At 36.6% G+C, this 20,163-nt stretch overlaps 1 protein-coding gene across 2 annotated transcripts in view; it reads right to left on the bottom strand.

Annotated features, from left to right (window-relative positions):
* Positions 1–2,418: 2,418 nt before the first annotated feature.
* Positions 2,419–20,163, bottom strand: part of LOC133533549 (5-hydroxytryptamine receptor) — a 49,159-nt gene continuing 31,414 nt past the window's right edge. Inside the window, exons 2-5 of one of the 2 annotated variants that reach the window (XM_061872538.1) lie at positions 5,345–5,429; positions 4,705–4,968; positions 3,846–4,089; positions 2,419–3,527 (exon numbers count right to left, since the gene is read on the bottom strand). In XM_061872538.1, coding sequence (XP_061728522.1) covers positions 2,660–3,527; positions 3,846–4,089; positions 4,705–4,939 — 1,347 coding nt within the window. In that variant the 5' untranslated portion in view covers positions 4,940–4,968; positions 5,345–5,429 and the 3' untranslated portion in view covers positions 2,419–2,659. The remainder of the gene's footprint in view (positions 3,528–3,845; positions 4,090–4,704; positions 4,969–5,344; positions 5,430–20,163) is intronic. The other variant, XM_061872539.1, reaches the window with a different exon arrangement.

Here is a 20,163-nt window from a genome sequence, read left to right as displayed (position 1 = left end):
AATAATGAAATTTTTGTTCCTCTCTGAATCCCTGAAATGAATATTTAACAAAAAACAAAAAAGAAAAAAAAAGATAAAAAAACATAATGGCAGAATTTTGCTTATACTCGTAGGTTTTTTATGGTTGAATGCCAAGACGTGCCATAATTTGACGTTTAAAAACAAAAGAAGGTTGCCTTACAGGCCTAGATGTGTAAGGCAGTATGAAATTCCTTTACATATCATCTTCACTCATCGCACCTGATATGTAGTATTTCCGGACCTAATTTGAAGTAAGCCATATATGTCAATATTTCATTACAAGTTTGAGAAAACTATTTTTCCGTAATGCCCTAGTGATAACGCGTTTTCCCTAGTCAAAACTAGTATTCCGAAATGCCATGATGAAAACTAGTTTCCACTAATTATTCAAAATAAATATCAGCTAAAACTAGTTTTTCTTGGTTAAAAGTAATTTTTATGCTATACTGCTAGAGTCAAAAGTTATGTTAAATTCACCTCAACCAATAAAAATGTGCGAAGCGAGCGTGCCGCGGCAGCGGCCGGCGAGCGTCAAAACCGACTTTATGTTTTTTATAATGTTAATTGAGTAAATAACGTTTAGTCATAATTAGTTTTTATCCCATAAATTTTTGAGCTATTTGTCAAAACTATTTTCACCAAGGCAATTTGCGAAAACTAGTTTTGACTGAAAAAATCCCAGTTATAACTAGTTTTCACCAAGGCAGCTTGCGAAAACTAGTTTTAATTAGTGAAAGCGCGTTTATGTCTTTTGTACTACATTTTTGTCTACTGAAATACTTACCAATTTTCATTAATTATTTAGGTTTTATAGTATTATTTTAGATGACACGCAGAAAAAGTATCGTATACAATAGTGATATAATCAAGCTTTTCAATCTCGTACCGTACTTAGGCAACTCAGCAAGCTTCGTTACCTGAACACGGTACTCGACTGAAAGTTCTCTATTATGTCACGATTGTATAAAATACTATTTAGATTAAAGCAATATTTAACACCCTCATCCATTTCTACCAGCTCACATGGAAGCCATGCGAGGCGAAATTCATTAGTAAGGAAATGTTGTGATTCCCGTCTTGCGAACCTGCCAGCAAGAGATTTAATTATATAACCTTATATAATAGGTATCAACTAATCTGGAAAAACGTTATACTTAGATCATACTGAAAGTTCATATAGTCTCAAAAACTGTAGTAGATATATGTACAAATTTATTGATTTCTGACACTACGTACTAATTATACGTACGTAATAGGAATACCTCCTTTTATTGATACGTGGGCAATACTCCAAGATATATATTTGTCACAATGGGAAATATTACCTTATACGTCATAGGTGTTTTCTTACTTGCTTCAACAATTCGGCCGTGTTTGTTTAGGGTCCTGGTCACATTTTTCAGTCGCCGTTTTTTTGCTTTGTACGGCACTACTGCGGTTAATATATTTAATTACTTACCTAGGTACTTTTAGTATATCCATCACTCCAAGACAATGCGTAGCTAAAATAAATATACGAATTGGCATACTAGCCTCGTATGCATACTTGTATTTCTTAAGAGAAGTGGTGTGTTTATTTGGAAACAATATGCCTGTTATATTTTACACCAGTAAATACGAGACGAGAAATCTTGGCAGCGCAAGACGTCTACATAATATCATAAAGATATTATCTAAAGGATCCACCATGCAAAGATGTTATTTTTCGTAATAAAAATGTTTTTGGAAAAGTTGTGTTTATTTCGCAATATTTGAAAGAAGATTGGTAAAGTTATATCTTCAGTCATAATAATAAAGTTATTCTTACCTGAAGTGCAAGCAAGCAAACTCTAATGGCGCATAAAAATATAGACGTTTCATCGTTTAATGACTGACTGAACGTTTACGGTCAAAACATAAATCTTAACTTTGTAACAGTAAATCGGTTTATGGCTTTCAAGTAGGTTATTTAAAAAAAAATGTTGATCCCAGTAACGTTTGAAAGATTGGTAGTGACATTATTTTATGGCCTTTTTGCCTAATCTTTTCTCGAGAACGGCACAAATATATTAATAGCTGCAGCTATTTATTATTTATTTAGCTGCTGCTATTTCGTTGCAGGTTTTTTTTTATATCAACAACTTATTACTCATGAAGCGTTTTGGTCAGACACTTTGGCCACTACAGCTATCAATCCCGAATTATTATCTATCATGACCACAAAATGCCACGTTCTCGTATCGTTATCAATTATAAGGTTGATGGATTGATCCCTGATGATTATTAACTTAGTAAGCCTGCAAATTTCAGCATAGTTTCACTTCAACATTTATGGTATGTTTGATGGATGAAGTTAATACTTTTTTTTTTATTCCGTGTAGTATTTCATTATTTTATTCAGTAGGGTAAAAACTGTCATAAACATCTACGAAAAGTATTTATTTCTTCATGCGCAATAACAAAACATTATTTAGAGAGTTTTAAATTCATTTACTAGACAGCTATTCGTATTCACATTCATCACGTACAAAAAATAAAGGGGTGTAAATATATCTCTGAAAATGTAACAAGGTAACATAACGTGTGTTGATCTAGACGAGGTCAGTCGAGCAGAGACAACAGCGAGCGGGGCGGGGACCGAGGCGGGGGCGGGGGAATGCTACGGGGGAGCGCGGCGGCGGCGCGCGCGCCGGCCGCACAGCAGCCGCTGGAACGCGTGCCGGAACTCTGGGCTGAACACCGTGTAGATGACCGGGTTGAGCGTAGAGTTGAAGTAGCCCAACCACAGCGAGAACGATGTCAGCACTGGGCTCACTTCGCAGTCGCCGCACGTCGGCATTAGTATGGCCAACACGAAGAACGGTAGCCAGCAGGCCACAAATGCGCCCGTTATTATTGCAAGTGTTTTCGCCGCTTTCCTTTCTCGTTTCGAATCGGCGGCTTCTTTCGGCTTTCGCCGCACCAGCGTTGGGTAGTAAGCGGCGGCGACGGCTCCGTAGCCGGTGGTTGGTGGGTCTTGCTCGAGGCCATTTACGCACGACTGCTTTTCTGGACTCGTGTTATTTGATGATACATTGGTGAAACCGGTGGTGGTGGTTTCGGAAATAGTGGGCAGCGGCCGTCCTATAACGGCGACGACGGCGGCTGCAATTCCGCCGCTACCGCCAGCCGCGACGAGCGCCCCGCCCGCCGGCACAGGTGGCGGCCCGACGCCGCCGCGGGCCGTGGCTCCTCGCCGTCTGCGTATTCTCTTTCTAGCTGTTTGATATATTCGCCAATACAGTATTAATATAACCAGCACTGGCACGTAGAACGAGGAGGCTGTTGCAAATATTTGGTAGCCCACATCTTGACTAACGAGGCAACGTAGGTCTTCAGAAACCCGTCGGTTCCAGTCGGGGTCCTTCCAGCCCAGTAACGGCGCAATGCAGACCATAAAGCTGACGACCCACACACACGCGATCATGGCACCTACCCGCTTCGCGGTTCGTGCATGGATGTAATCTATATTTGTCACAGCCCAATACCTATGGACAAAACAGCAAGCATTAAATGAGGTACCTACTTTTAAATAATATCCAGACATAAAAATGTCTAACCCAAAAGGGCCTAACTTAGAAACTCGTCGGTTGCAAACAGCCACAAAAACAAGTATTCTGTACGTATCAGCCGTAATAGCCTAAGTATAGAAAACATATTTAATTGATAATCGTATTCTCATGTAATTAATTCAAAATAGAAACTGTTGCTGTTAAGCCTTCTAGGCCTGGAAGGTCATAATAAGGCTGAAATAATTTGAATTTGTATTAACATAATGTATTTTGTATAACAATTTGTAAAGTTACCTGTCCAGAGCAATAGCGACAAGATGCAATATGGAGGCGGTGCAACAGAGGACATCGCCCGATGTCCACATGTCACAGAGCTCGGGGCCCAGCGTCCAGCGCTGCGCCACCTCGTACACCGCGCCCAGCGGCATGACCAGGCACGCCACCAGCAGGTCCGCCACCGCCAGCGAGAGGATCAGCTGGTTGGCCGCGCTGCGCAGGTGCCGCTCCAGCAGTATGGCGGCTATCACGAATACGTTACCTGATCAGATAAACAACAAAATATGTTGCAAATGTATTGTAAAGGGAATTAGAAGAGCTGAGGAAATGCTACGTACCAAGTACACCTACGTTTGAATAAAAATCTTTATCTTTTTGCTTGTCACTATGCCCTTCACTTTCGCACTTACATACTTGTTAGAACGTGACAGGCATGGTGAAAAATGATAAAGAGCCGACCATCTTAGCCCTACACAGGTTAGCATACAAATGAGGACAATATTTTTTTAGTTTTTATGTCGTTGGGTTTTTATGCGCTTGAAGGGGTTAAAAATAAGTTGCAGAATATTAAATATCTAAAAGTATATAATGATATATAAATGAAAACTGTTTGCTTTATAACTAGACATTTAATAACATTAATTTTGTGTAGTTTCGTTACTTAAATGAAACAAAGAATTAGAAGTCTTACTAAAGATTTCAATGAAAAACATCTATTTTCGATGGTAAATCCAAAGCATACAATTCGGTACTTCAAAGAAAACGGTACAAAGCCTTCCAAACAATGAATCTGGATTACCCGTGCCAAGCGATTAATGATTTTAATTAAACATCTATAATTAAATTTGTATGACAACAGATTACGAAATGTACATACCTACAACAGTAGCTAGAATGAGTAAGCCGAGAACAACAGCCTTGGCGGCGGCGCGAACGAGCGCCGCAGTGGAGTCGAAGGGCGCGGACGAATCCCACCAACTGGCGTTCGAGATCTCGGTGGCGTTCCATTCGGGAGCCCATTCCGTCGAGTTCCACGAGTGGTTGTTGGACCCCGGCAGCCGCAGGTACAGAGCCTCCCACTCCAGCAGGTCGCCTCCGTCCGCGCCCCCCATGTCCCCTCACCGAGACACCGCGCCACCTGCTGAGAAATGTAACTTAACATATGTTGCCATTAGATCCGACCCGTCACTCATTTTATCAAGGAAAGTGACGTCGCCTGTGTCTAGGACACAACAGCAACCTTGCTGCAGTCACCATCTGTGACCTTTACCAACAGCAATTTACTAATGCTAATCTGCACAGAGCGCAGGCTTGCTAAAAATATATTGTTAAGGACCTGATGTAATATTTCAATTTTTGCATTTTTGGATTTTAAAACCGGGTACAAGTCTTTTAGATAATATAATTGTACTGCTTGCTTATTACTTGCTTAGGCCCAATGTAGGCATCTATACTTCTTCAATTATATTTTAACGTGAAAACGTATGTATAGCTTATTTGTGTAGATGTGTACTTACTGCTTGTGTTGTATTTTTGGAGCAGGAGGCTCAATGCTCGGTCCACCATTGTTATTTCTAATTTATGTAATACTTCTGTTCCAATCTGTAAAAGAGGTTTTATTGTTAAAATAAGTTACGGTAGTCCAATGACTATGGGCGTAGTTATAAACCATTGTTTAAGAAGGATATTTTTTTGCAATACAATGTTTTATAACTGATGGGTGAAAACACTTCAATTGCTTAATTTAGTTACAGCTATAAAGTCTAATTAATACGCCTCAGTAGGATGCAGTCGTGTATCCGAAAGAGAACGTAAAAAACTAAATATTAATGTATTACATTGCCTAATATTAACATCTTAACAAACCTATGTGTTACCTACACGGAATAGTTATGCAATGTAATTCCGATGTAGTACAGATATAGGCTAATATTATTTTGTGTGCCATTTCGTAGCTGTTTATGTTTGGCAAGCACGGTCGCTCTCTATGCATTATATAATGCCAGTCCCATGTATTCTATTACTTTGGAATAATTCATCTATGTTGACCTAGATCGTTGACATCTCAATAACACGAGGTAGGCAATCTTAGATTTCCTAGTTCTGATGCAAACTAAGCGACTTGACTGGGGAGATGTAATTTGCGGTTACGTCTCTATGAGGCGACATGTGCGTGGCTAATTGCATTATTAATACGGAGCTAATTATGTGGCAGGAGGTTTCTATAATTACAATTGTAAAAGCGAAACTTCGATAATTTGAATTTTTAGAGACACATAATATTGTTTCATTTAAAGATTTTCAATGAAAATAGAGTAACTTTGACTATCAAATCGAACATTTATCAGTTTTAGATTTATGAGCACAGTTCGTTTGTTATTTTTTATAAATTTGGTGTATGATAAGCACAAAGTCGTGAAATAATATTTTGTCTTCAATAATAGATAAAATCTGAAACATTTTTTTTAATTTAGTGCTAATTAACAAATTAACACTTATAACTATTACAAAACTTTGCCACACGGGGAAACAGTTTGTTGGCGAATGAAATACACCCAATTTATACGTTTATACTTATACTATCTAACCTAATTAATTTATTTATTTATACTTTATTGCACATAAAATATTAAGTACAAATGGTGACCTTAATGCCTTAAGGCATTCTCTACCAGTCAACCACTGGGTCAAAAAGAGACTTTTGTTAGGTGCAGGCTTTGTACTTGAGAATAAGATATTAACTACCTACTATTTACAAATTAAATACTAATTAATATAATATAATGAAATCATAATTAATATAATATAATAACTTAAACATATACTTTGTATGATATACTTACATAAATATCTACATATATACATTATACATGTACCTACTGTGAAACATTACTTACATCTGTCAGATAGATGCTTGCGCAACATGCGCTTGAAAGTGAATTTACTTTGAGCTTTATATACCCATTAATATACCCAAGCACCACGAAAACGGGTCACCTTGAGTGCACCTCAATTTAGTGCACTTGACTACATTTGTATAAAAACGTTCGTCTGAAATTGATCCGCTCAAGTTTAATCAAGTTGAAGCGTTTGATATTTCCGTTTACCGAACAAAACTTGTTCATCTTAATACGGAGAAATGGGATTTAAACAAAATAAGTGCAGTAACATAAATATATTTATTTAGACGTTTGCAGTTATGATCATTTGTGACACGTTATGCACTACACAGTACAGTACCCTATTTAAGGTAAACCTCCGAGTGCTCGTCACTGGCCCAGATACATTATCATCTTTAAATTTACGTCAGTAGCTACAAACATGATAGCAGAATGTCAACTCTTGGGCATTAGCATGTCAAGCACTGGGACGTTTACCTTATAAGTTAATAAGTCTAAATCGTATTGGTTAAATTCTCGTGTAATGTATAAAGATCAGAATATGAACTAAATGTTGCCACAGTATGAAAACTCAGATTAAAAGTTATTACCATGTTTTCCCTAGAGACGAATTCCATGAACTTTCTTAACGATGCCATTAATGATCTTGTCACGTTGTTGCCTGAGTATTGGGGATCGGTATGTGCTTTAATTATTATTTTAATTTATTTGTTTAATGGTTCAAATGTTATTACTCTAAACGGAATAAACCTTTAGGGACGATTTTCACAACATGGGGACATTGGCAACGCTACGGGTTACAGGTGTAGTGAATAATTTTGTTCTCTAGGGGCGAGGTGACGTTCTTGGCGATGCCCATGGTCTTAATACAAAAAGTACTGAGGTTGACTGAAATAGGATGTTAAATACGATGGCAAAGAATTGTTCACTACATCTGTACGGCGATAATTACTTATCGTGCTACAAGTGTATTATATTATATCATACTACTCTCAGCATATCGCAGTCTCGTACGCTTGTATAAATTAAGGTAACATCCTTATTGCGACTGCAGCCGCATTACTACTTAAGCGTTGCTAGATGCGGGAAATAGATGATGTTACTATAAAATTTCATGATAAATTGACTGTCGGATTAAGGGTTCTAATCGCGACAGCAATGGGGCATGGGCAATATTTAGAAATTATAACGAAAATTGAAGGTGACATCTCCCATTTCCCGCTGCTGCAATGCTGTAGAAGCTGTGAAGTTTCTGTAGCCGACACTCACACCCACTCACACATCCGAATGTGACCTTTATACATGCACGCGTTTTTGCACTGAGATTAATATCGTGTTTAAAAAAATGTATTCGCCGGATAACTGTTTATGCAATTATAAATTTACCTGATTAATTAAAAAAAAATCAAAAACATGCTGTATATTAACAGTTTAATACAGATTTTTAATAAAAATATATCGAAATAGAATATGAATCTTATAATTTAGTAAGAGGATTATAGGTACTCATAGATCATAATTATTTAAATGTAGTCTTCTGCGATACTGTCATCGGTCAATATTAATTAATTACACCCTCGAGAATACTAAACTGTAGCTATAAGGATGTAAGTTATTAATTATTATTGATTTCATTTCCGTTTTCGTTTCAAAACGAATCTCCAGAAATAAATCTCTCGTGCCTATTTGTTAACCTACCTTTACTAAATATTAACAAGGTTCTTCTCAGAAAATTTATTAAATGAACTTTGAATAATAATCCTTGTTTTCGTTAAATAAGCTCTATTTTTGTTACAAATGGCGCCAGTCAGCTGGGGCGAGGAAAATAATCGTGACTCTTAAATTTAGCGACTAATTAATTACCCATTCTGAATTAGCTGTACGTTTACTCTATTTAAAGTATATAATGAGGTCATGGTCGCTGTTTGATAAACAAGCTTTTACAATAGCTACCTAGATAAAAAAAATAAACCGATTGTAAAATAATAAATAATAATTTATGTATAAACTTAAAAAAGTAAAATGTGAACTGATAAATAGTTATAACCGAGCAAAGCTCGGTCGCCCAGGTACTGACGGAGTTATAAGGTAACAAACAAAAAAAGCAACCGAATTGAATACCTCGTCCCCTCCTTTTGCAATTTTGAAGTCTGTTAAAAAAGAACGACACGCTAATTGTGTTATGAATTTTCTGAAGGAATTGTTTGCATGTTACCGATATTTACTACCAGTCTGAAAATTGGCAAAATTAAGTCAAAATGTTTACAATTTATATCTCGTCGTGACTTTGATGAAACTTGTTTTCGGATCATATTCTAACGGCCGAATGGGTTTCATCTGCTGATCGTATTTGGCAATTCATTTGGCACAGATCCCGCAATGAGTGCTAAATCTACTTTTGCCACACCACTTTGCGAAAAAACCAGCACATACAAAAATCAGCACTAATTCTAAACAAAAAATACCTATTGTTATTAGATTGGATAAGTTCGTACGGATTTTAAGTCTAGAAACCGATTCTGTGATATGGATTAATTTTATATATTAAATAAGAATGTCAATTAAAACAAAAAATACTTTGCTGACCAACATCAGATTTAGTTGCCGGACGCTAGACAATCAACATCTCCAGCATCACCTGAGGATGCCACGTAGTAAAGCGAAACACCTGTCGGTACTTTTGATGGAGGTTTGTTATGTGTTTGCGTATTTTTTGCACGGTTACGGCGTATTAGTTTTGTGGTGGGAGGGTACATTAATTGCATACAAAAATACGCATGTAAGTAAAACGGGTTAGCACTGATTGACTAGCTTGTTATTATTTCTTTGATTTGCAAAGTGTTTTAGTTAATAGGAATTACCGCAAAGTAACGCCTCATTCTATTAATTAAGAATGTCAATGTTATATTTGGGACGCTTAAGGGTAATCTTATAACTTATAATGAATTTTGTTTTAGGTTGCTATTGCTATGTCTCTGGGGGCACGGTAGTGCTCCAGCCAAGACGAGCCAAGCGAAGCGCAAGGGCACTAGCTACCTTTTCTCGAAGCGCTTTCCTTAGTCAAAACATGTGGCTTAGCCGTTTTGCTACCGTCACATGGGCGTAAGGTGAAAAGTTTATTCACTATTCATTACTTTTTCGCTATAGATTTCTACAATAGTTCATGCAACGAAATGGCCAAGCCACAATTTTGACTAAGGTGTAGAGTTTGTGAAGTTAGGGCTTGAAGAGTTAAAAGGTTTGCTCTACATGAGATCTGATAAACTTTTTGACAGTACGAGCGTTATGGTTTTGTCGTGGCAACATTTTACATGAAATGTTTTTGGTGGTATCGCTTTATTAAGTAATAATAATACTTTATGATACAAATGCGAAAAATAGGGAATTCGCAACCAGTGGCGATGAATTAAAATACAACCGAAGGGAGTGTTTTTAATCGAGTATCGCACTAATGCAGTAAAGTAGTGCCATATATACTTACTGTAAATTTATTTATTTTTATATTTATTTGCAACAATGAAATACACCGTTACACAAAAGATGCAGTAAGTATAATAACATGAAACCTAGGGGAGTATAAGTTAAAAAATCTTTATCCAATTGCCGTAATGATTTCGCAAAACAAAACGACAATTTTATAGACATGCAGTGATCCGGAGCTTGCGCGCAATCAGCTCATCCCGCATGTTTTCTTTCGAGAGCTATGACCTATAATATACCGCGTCGCGTCGTGCCGTTTAAGACGAGTCATCAATATAGGGAGAGGGAGCACTGACTGAGATTGCCTTTTGATTTAGTGCTTGTAAGTCCTGCCATTAAATTTTATTTGACTTTCAATATTTGCAACGTATAGGTAAATAATAGGTCAATTGTGTACCAAGGTACAATTAAGTACGGTGAGCTGCGAAATTGCATGGAGAAATTATGAATGAATTCATTGATAAAGTCGCCATGCACTTTTAGGGCTAATGGTACCAAGGTTCATACGATGTAATTATAAACCTTGGTACATGATTGTATAGCAAATAAAATATTTATATTGAGTACAAAAAACGCACGATACCTATATCAAGAAAAGGTTTGACCCTCGCTCCGGATCGTTTTTGATGCAGAGGTTGTCCATCGCCGTTCAACGTGGCAACGCAGCGAGCGTGATGGGCTCCTTTGCATCTGGAGGGGCGCGGGGCGAGTTGTGCGGATAGTTTTTGTGTGTCGGTTAGAAAAAAAAAGTCCGTTAATACATAAATGTATTTTTGTATAGTTCAGATTTAATTAAAATTATCATAAAAACATTTACCATAAATTTTGTAGCATTTTTGGTGTAGCAGTGTAGGGTTAAAATAATCTGTATACCTTTATGCACCTTAATTGATCACCTTCTAGAAAAAAATATCAACATTCCTTTAATTACATATAATACATGAGTACTTAAATACCTAGAAAACATCCATGACTAAGGGACAAATATCCGTGCACATCACACAAATAAATGCCCTTACCAGGACTCGAATTCAGAGCCATCGACTTTATAGCCCATGGAATTGGTACATTTTACCTAACATCAAATGAGGTAGTTCTGTTTTTTTAATATGTTGGTAAAGATGAAATGGTAATAACAAATCCAAGTTTTTGACCTCGAAAGCCCTTGGGACCATTGTAAAGTACATGAAAATCCGTTAAGTTTTAGGATTTTTTTCAGTTTTTGTAAAAAAAATCCACTAAGAACCGGAGTCAAGGCAAAAGTCACTATGGACACTTTTAAGAAGATAATATTTGCAATTAATTGACTATAATTTAGTCTTAGTAAGCCAAATAGTTTCTAAGATACGGCTTTTCAACTAACTAAAATTTTGAACTAACTGAAACTGCAAAAAAGGTTGTACCAGCACTAGTGGTTGCAGGAAAGCAGGACTGAAATGCTCAGCTATTTGCAACTATAGCAATGGTCAATCCTGCGAGAATATACAGGACCGGAGATGTGTGCCGACATTGAAAAACCATTCATTGATAATCCACCATCAAATGACAATTTCGATCGGCCTGATCAGGTTGACGATGAAATGCTGCTGCACACGCTGGCCCCAAAAGGAGTGCTGTGGATCCAAAGCACAAGCCTGGTCCATCAAAGATATACAAGAGATACGAGTTATAACAATTTCCCTCGCTGTACTGTATATTATACACACTATGATCCGAAGGGCTTTCGAGGTGGAAAACTTGGGTTTGTCATTACTAATTCATCACTATCAATATATATAAAAAAACTGGCCAAGAGCATGTCGGGCCACGCTCAGTGTAGGGTTCCGTAGTTACTCTTCCGTCACAATAAGCTAAACTGGAGCTTAAAGTATAGTAAATTGTTAACCAAGGGATGAAACGGTACCTTTCACCCGAGTTAAACAAATAGGCAAATTTGCAAAATCAGTACCTAATTAAAGTAAGTCTTTTTACTATGAAGGGAAAACTTTTTGCGATAACTCAAAAACAGCTAAACTGATCATGTCCGCTATAGTTTTCATTTAATGTCTTTCTTAAGCTCTACTTCCACGATTTTTTTCATATTTTTTGGACCTATGGTTCAAAAGTTAGAGGGGGGGGACACATTTTTTTTTTCTTTCGGAGCGATTATCTCCGAATATATTCACTTTATCAAAAAATGTTTTTTGAAAACCCCTATTAGTTTTGAAAGACCTTTCCAACGATACCCCACATTCTAGGGTTGAAGCGAAAAAAAAAATTTCACCCCCACTTTACGTGTAGGGGAGGTACCCTAAAAAAAAAATTTTTTAGATTTTATTGTACGACTTTGTCGGCTTTATTGATTTATATATCCATGCCAAATTTCAGCTTTCTAGCACTAACGACCACGGAGCAAAGCCTCTGACAGACAGACAGACAGACAGACAGACGGACATGGCGAAACTATAAGGGTTCCTAGTTGACTACGGAACCCTAAAAAGAACTACCTCATCTGATGTAAGGCATCACCTCTTTTCTGGTATGATTTCCATGTATTATTATTTATTATACGAGGGCTGCCTTTTAAGTTCTGTCGTTTGCAAACCTCCCGCGATTTTATAAAAAATAAAACGGTCAAGAGCATGTCGGGCCATGCTCAGTGTAGGATTCCGTAGTTACCTGTCCGTCACAATAAGCTAAATTGGTAAAGCTTAAAGTATAGTAGATTGTTAGCCAAAGGATGAAACGGTACCTTTCACGCGAGTTAAACAAATAGGCAAATTTGCATAATCAGTACCTATATAATTAAGGTAAGAAACTTACTTGCAATCGGAGACTGCATGTCTAAAGATAAATATCCCATAGCGAAAAACATTTAAATTGCTATATAGATGAATAAAACACATATATTAGCAAACTGCAGTAATTTTAAAATGATTTGGTTCATTAAAGCATGAAAAAGTAAAATATAACAATAAGTCCTGGACATAATGCATCGTACATGAGTGCAATAAACGAATATGAATATAAAATTAGCGGGATTGCCTCTTACTTTTTAATTTTTACTCTTTCGTTCTAAAACTGCCAATAGTCAACGGCTTTACTCATACAGCCAATGAAATTGTTTTAGACAAATTAAATATTTAATAAAAATAGAATGAGTAAAAGAAGCAAATTTTTACATGAATAATGCCAAATAATTTTAACAATCCATTTAAAGTCGTAATAACATTTAACTGTGGATGGACGTCATTTTACTATGAAGGGGAAACTTTTTGCGATAACTTTAAAACAGCTAAACTGACCATGTCCGCTATACCTAGTTCTCATTTAATGTCTTTGTTTTTTATATTTTTTGGACCTATGGTTCAAAAGTTAGAGAGAGGGGGGGCACATTTTTTTTTTTCTTTCGGAGTGATTATCTCCGAATATATTCAATTTATCAAATAATGTTTGTTGAAGACCCCTATTAATTTTGAAAGACCTTTCCAAGAATACCCCACACTGTAGGGTGGAAGCAAAAAAAATTCACCCCCTCTTTGTGTGTACCCTAAAGAAATGAATTTTTAGATTTTATTGTACGACTTTGTCGGCTTTATTTATTTATATGTCCATGCCGAATTTCATCTTTCTAGCCTTAACCACGGAGCAAAGCCTCGGACAGACAGACAGACAGACAGACGGACATGGCGAAACTAGGTTTTTTAGGGTTCCTAGTTGACTACGGAACCCTAAAAAACTAGTACAATCGTAAAATATTTGAATTTAGAACTCGAAAACAAAAGAATTACTCGAGATCGGGCGAATGGTTTCAGTACAGCGTCGGTTCAAGGTTGACAAGTCAGTTGTGAAAATGGAAATTTCGAAGGAAAATTTACATGCGATAATTTTTTACAACTTCAAAAGAGGTTTAACGCATCTTCAGCGCTTTGAAGACTTGACTACTGTTTTTAATAATGAAGCACCATGCCTCCGCACTGTGGAACGTTGGTATTTTTGAATTTCAACGTGGTTGCTCTCGTTTTAATAATAGGCATCGTGAAGGTCGACCAAAAACAGCCGTGACTCAGGAGAACATTGATGCCGTACGGCAACTGATCGTCGAAGATCGACATGCGACATACCGTGAGATAGAAGCTGTATTGGGCATTTCAGGGACTAGTGTTCAAAATATTTTTCATGACCGCGAGCCAGGAACAATTTCCATGACCAATCGCCTCCCGGCTGAAAACTTGTGTAGTGGTTAACGGCTAGGTATGATGAACCCTCGTGGACGTCAGCTGCCGCTCCGTTGGTGGGTTGAGGAATGGCCACCGAAACACATAAAACAAAAAAAATTGTCATCGCCTCCCGTTTGATACTTTGTCAAATGATAGTTCAGATGCTGTTGTTAACTAAAAAAATACTACAATTATAGGGGAACCTACTGTTAGACCGGTCGTTAACAATCAATCAATCAATAATAATAGTATGTCAAGTCGAAGACATATTGTTATTATAATCAAAACAATAACACATCAACGAACTGCTACCTAACTAGATAATAAACAGCTACGTAAGTAATTTATTATCCTGGTAATGACTGGGTTTGCGGTCGTAAATCTAGCTGGATAGACCGCGATATTAGCGAGGCCGTGTGCGGATGACTGCTCGAACAATTCACTCCCCGTTTAACTGACGGAGTACTTGAGACGGAAGCTATGAGATTAAGCTATTGAAAATAATTCATCAAACCATTTAAACATAAGTTTTAGGCAGGTGTCTTTACGGTGGCGGTAAAGCGAGTAGCTATTTTTTCTCGCGCAAGAAATGTACGGTACATCTTTATTTTTGTACGACAGTAAGTATAGTAAGTAGTATTTTATGGCTAACAAAAATTTATGTATATTTTTCATCATAAAACTTATCTGCGTCTACATAATTACAAGATACCGTGCTTCCATTGAAAGATAAATTTAATCACACGAAATCGAGAGACAGTGCCTGAATTAATGATCCAGACTTATAAAGAATATAGTGAGTTCAGTACGAGGCAAACGTGCCATGGCAGCCTATCGTTTGTTTATGAGTTCATCCAAATGGCTCCTTTTTATAATGTCACATCTGGTTAGAGCGAAAAAATGACGAAGGTGAAGCTTAGGTACTTGCGGAAGCGCTCTCCGCGTGGTATTTTGCATTGTAATCGCAGGTGAAAATATTTTATATTACATCAATAAAATGAAACTGAACTATCATGGGCGTTGTCATATACAGCCAGGAGGTTAGTTTCGATTAAGTAGGTACAAAATTGACATATTGGCATTAATTATACTTATAGTATTCATTATGGTTCGTACACATCAGCTTTGTCTTGAGCAGAACTAAATGTGCGCTTTATATTGTAGACGTCTGGCGTATTATGTTTTCTACCGTCACGATGTGCAGCTACTACTTACGGGCCGATTCGAAGAATGATTAAGACACGTTTAAGATCTTGGGAAGATCTTTAATAGATCGATAACTAAACGACATGTCAAAATTGACGTTTATTTCGATTCCGCTGTGATTCCAATAAGATCTATCTACGATATTTCTAACGTCAAAGTGACATGGGTGGCCGAATCGAGCTGCTTCAGTTCTGTCAATTATACGACATACAAACTATATCTAAATGAGAACTTATCTAAACCAGAACTAATCGCTGTCGTATTTGATTCTTCGAATCGGGCCGTTAATATCTTCTAATAATGCGCTATATGCATACAATTTCATTCAACTAGGTCTTCTGCTTTACGTGACGGCAAAATTATGACATTGGACGTACATGATAAATTACAGAAGCGACAGGCGTGTGCTCTCATTGCACCGATAATCATATTGTATTGATGCTAGATTATTATTGGATTAAAACACATTAAATGTAGTCCCTAGGTGCGCTCGGTTTATCTATTATTGTGCAAGCCTGCCTGTGGCCGTCGGCCGCAAGATGTTTGCAGCTGACAATTCTATTTGCTGCCAGCTTTGTTGCTTATTAAATTTAAAATATATTACATCATAAACTACACTTATGTATCTGAAATGTCCAGTCCAATTCTTAGTTTATTGTCAGTTGGGGAATACTTTACCAGTCGAGAACTACACATACAACACGTATGAGGAAGGTTTCGCTTACTTAGAAATGATTACCATTTTAAATAAATAATTCAACGATATTTATATCTTACAAAATGTAACTAACAAAACCATTGGCCACTAGGCTTATGAGCCCATTTTCGTGACCCGGAAGTCACATGAAAGACATCGCTTTTTTTCTTGCCTCATTTTAATGCTTGCTTTGTTTGTTCAAATATTACATTTTATGGTGCTTAAGAAAAGCTCGCTAAAAGAAGATTACTCGTTTTCCTTACGTACTTATGACTTGAGCTTAAACTACTACGTCAATTTGACTAAAATTTGAAAAACGAAAACGTTAATTTGAAATGTATCAAATCACGTCAGAGGTCTTCTTTTTAATTGAATTTCCATCTAATCATTAAATCAGCCTTACTCTTTGTCAATTGCTAATCGGTTGAAGAAGTAGCCAAAGAGACTTGAGATTATTGAGGTATTATTATATGAGAGACTCATACTTCAGGGTGCAGAACAGAGTTTTAAAAATACGATTTTTGTGAACATTGTGAGTCTTTGTTATCCCACCTTTATCTTCATCTTCAGCTTTTCTTAGTCGTAGTTAGAACTAGAAGTATCGCTCCAGGTACTTAATATTTACTGTCCAGACACGATCTTTGATTCAGGAAATAGAAAATAAGAATTAGAGACCATGTTTTAATTCATTTTGCGTTATAAATATTATATTTACAATTACATACAAGTTTAAGGCAGCGTGATTTTATAAATTGAAGAGAATTTGACATTTTTACAAAATGTACAAAACGTTCTAATGATAATTTAACGACTTTGTATCTTCCCTTTGAAGACAATTGAATTCGCTGTGCTCGCATGGAATTCGTGTAGAATGAGCATAAGAAAAAGGTTACATTAATAGATCAGGGACGATCGTTCATGTTTTACGTGATATCGATTTATGAAATGATTTTTTAAAATATAACGATATGTTACGATCCAACCTTTTGCATTAGCGCCGCTAGAAGAAGCTACGACCCGGCGCGGATTCTACTTTTCAAATATATTCGAATATGTCAATCATCATAAGAAACAATTCTATACATGTCAAGATATAGCAAATAAAACTACAATAAATATTGTCAATTTATTATAAATTGTTTCTATTAAATACAAATGTTCAAGAAACAAGTTCACGTATACAGGGTGTAATCGTTAAGTGTGGCCAGGCCATAATTCCGTAAATATAACAGATATCAGAAAACTTCCAACTGATATCGAAAGTGCGTTACCCAATGAGTAAAATTACATTAATAACTTTTTTTTAAATAAAAGCAGAAATATCCCAAATATTAACTTCAAACCCTTCCATACATTTAGTAGGTAAGCCGTTCATTCAAAGACTAGTTTATACGGCCGAGGCATTTCACCGTTATCAAATGATTCATGAATTTTCTTATGCTAACCACTTACTCCATATCAATTAATTATCATTTTCAAGTATTTACACGTACTGATCTATTATTATCTGACGGCTTTAAATTAATACTAAAGTTAGATATTTTCATCCCAATATTTTATAAAGCCACCAGTGTGTGGTGTGGTATTCTTGATAACAGGATTATTGGGCCTTATTTTTATGGCGGCACATTGACTGGACAGAAATATTTTGAGTTCATCCAAAACGATTTGCAGCGTCTCCTAGAATACGTTCCAGATGAAGAACGAAGGTTGATAATTTTCCAACAAGATGGAGCCCCACCACACAACGCACGTATTGTCATGGATTTTTTAAAAGACCATTTTACTGGCTTAATAGCCAATAATAGTGGGACTCCATGGCCGGCAAGATCCCCGGATCTTACTCCGTGTGTTTTTTTCTTATGGGGATTCATAAAGGATAATATCTACGCTGAAAGAGTGCACAGCTTAGAAGAGCTAAAAAATCGCGTACGCCGTGCCATTGCTCTAATTACCCCGCAAATGTTAACAAAAGTTCATTTAGAAACAGTTAGGAGGGCCCGTGTATGTATCGCACAAGAAGGACGTTACATCGAGCAACTGTTGTAAATAAAATAATTATTCATTTCAAAATAAATGTTATATTAATTATTTCATAAACGGTAGTTTTATTATTTTATTACAATGTATTCGTACAAATAACGAATCTCAAACAGTTTTATCTCTTACGACACCCGACATTCTTTGAGGTAAGTCGTCATACTAAATGTATGGGAGTGTTTTAACTTAGTATTTTTAATATTACTTCATCTATTTAAAAAAAGTTTTTAATGTAATTTTACTCCTTGGGTAACGCACTTTGGATATCAGTTGGAAGTTTTCTGATATCTGTTATATTTACGGAATTATGGCCTGGCCACACTTAACGATTACACCCTGTATAGTCGCGTGAACATTTGGTGACCCCGACGTGATCAACAATTCTCTTCGAAGTATATCCTTGGAAATAAGTGGATCCTTGGAAAACAAGCGGAATCCCGGAGTCCAGTATATAAGTCCAGAGTCCAGTAAATACAACAGCATCCAACACGAGCACAGAGATTACAGGAGAACCCTTGCGTGAAGTGTTTGAATAAATAGCGTAAATTACGATTTCATGGTTGCCTCAATCCTGCTCTGCATCAGGTTGTATTTTTCTATAATTACGTCAAAACAAAACATCACAATAATCTACTAGTTACATTTGATTTCTTCTAGATTTACAACAATTCTCATTCAAAATTGAAATAGTCCAGTCACTGTATACAGATAGTCCAGTAAATTACGTAAAATATTTAACATTTTCTTCAAAGTTCTAAGACTAAATAAACATCATAGCATACGTTAGAAACGAGATTTGCGTATAATATGCAGCATATTTAGCATGCTCTGATATTAGCGTCATTACAATTTCAGGAAATAAGCTTTATGCTGCCTTCGAGATTCTTCCGGAGATACGGATGTCAGCTGGCTTTCTGCGTAATTATTCCGCTTGATCGCGAGCATACTAGCATCACTGCACGCTGACAACTCTCCTGTTTGCCACTAGTTTGATACGGTGGCCTGCACGGTTTGAATTTCAATTTATTCTTAGTACAGTCTGTTCAATTTATTTATGCCGGTTTCTTAGTATACTTACGTATGTGCATTTAATTTATTTACAAAATGTCTGAAGAACTAAAGCTGTTAGTTCGCAAGCGCGGTACTATAAAGGCAAAAGTTACCTTATATGAAAAATATATTGATATAATTAAGGCGATTTCTACGGAAAACTTCACTAAGGCCTTATTCGGTGAACTCCAGTTAAAACTAGGTCGATTTCAAGAATTATTATCTCAGTTTGATGAAGTTCAATCAGAAATTGAAAATTTACATGAAATCAACTTAGCTGATCAGCTTTTAGAACGTGAGCAAGTTGAGGATTCTATCATAAGGTTGATTTCATTGTCACAAATGATACTTGAGTCGAATCAACCAACGACTACTAAATATGCTACCGCTGTTTCTCGGGCCGAAGGTTCAATACATGCAAATGACAGTTCTCAGACTCCTGTCAACTGTCAAATTCGGCTTCCTGCTATAAAACTACCTTCCTTTGAAGGCAGTTACACGAAATGGATGGAGTTTCGCGATACCTTCGATTCATTAATAAATAAAAACGAGTCCATCCCTGCAATAAACAAATTTCATTATTTACGTGCGTCTTTAGAGGGTGGAGCAGCTTTAGTCATAAAATATATTGAGTTTACAAGTGCTAATTATACATTCGCATGGGATTTACTGTGCGAACGATACAGTAACGAGAAAATTTTGATCAATAACCACATTAAGTCACTGTTCAACTTTGAACCAATTACTACGGAATCCCATAAGGG

The sequence above is a fragment of the Cydia pomonella genome, unplaced genomic scaffold (genome assembly GCF_033807575.1).
Source record: "Cydia pomonella isolate Wapato2018A unplaced genomic scaffold, ilCydPomo1 PGA_scaffold_178, whole genome shotgun sequence".
NCBI classification, from domain to species: domain Eukaryota; kingdom Metazoa; phylum Arthropoda; class Insecta; order Lepidoptera; family Tortricidae; genus Cydia; species Cydia pomonella.
The sequence above is the reverse complement of the archived record's forward strand: the minus strand, read 5'-3'. Positions and strand labels throughout refer to the sequence as shown.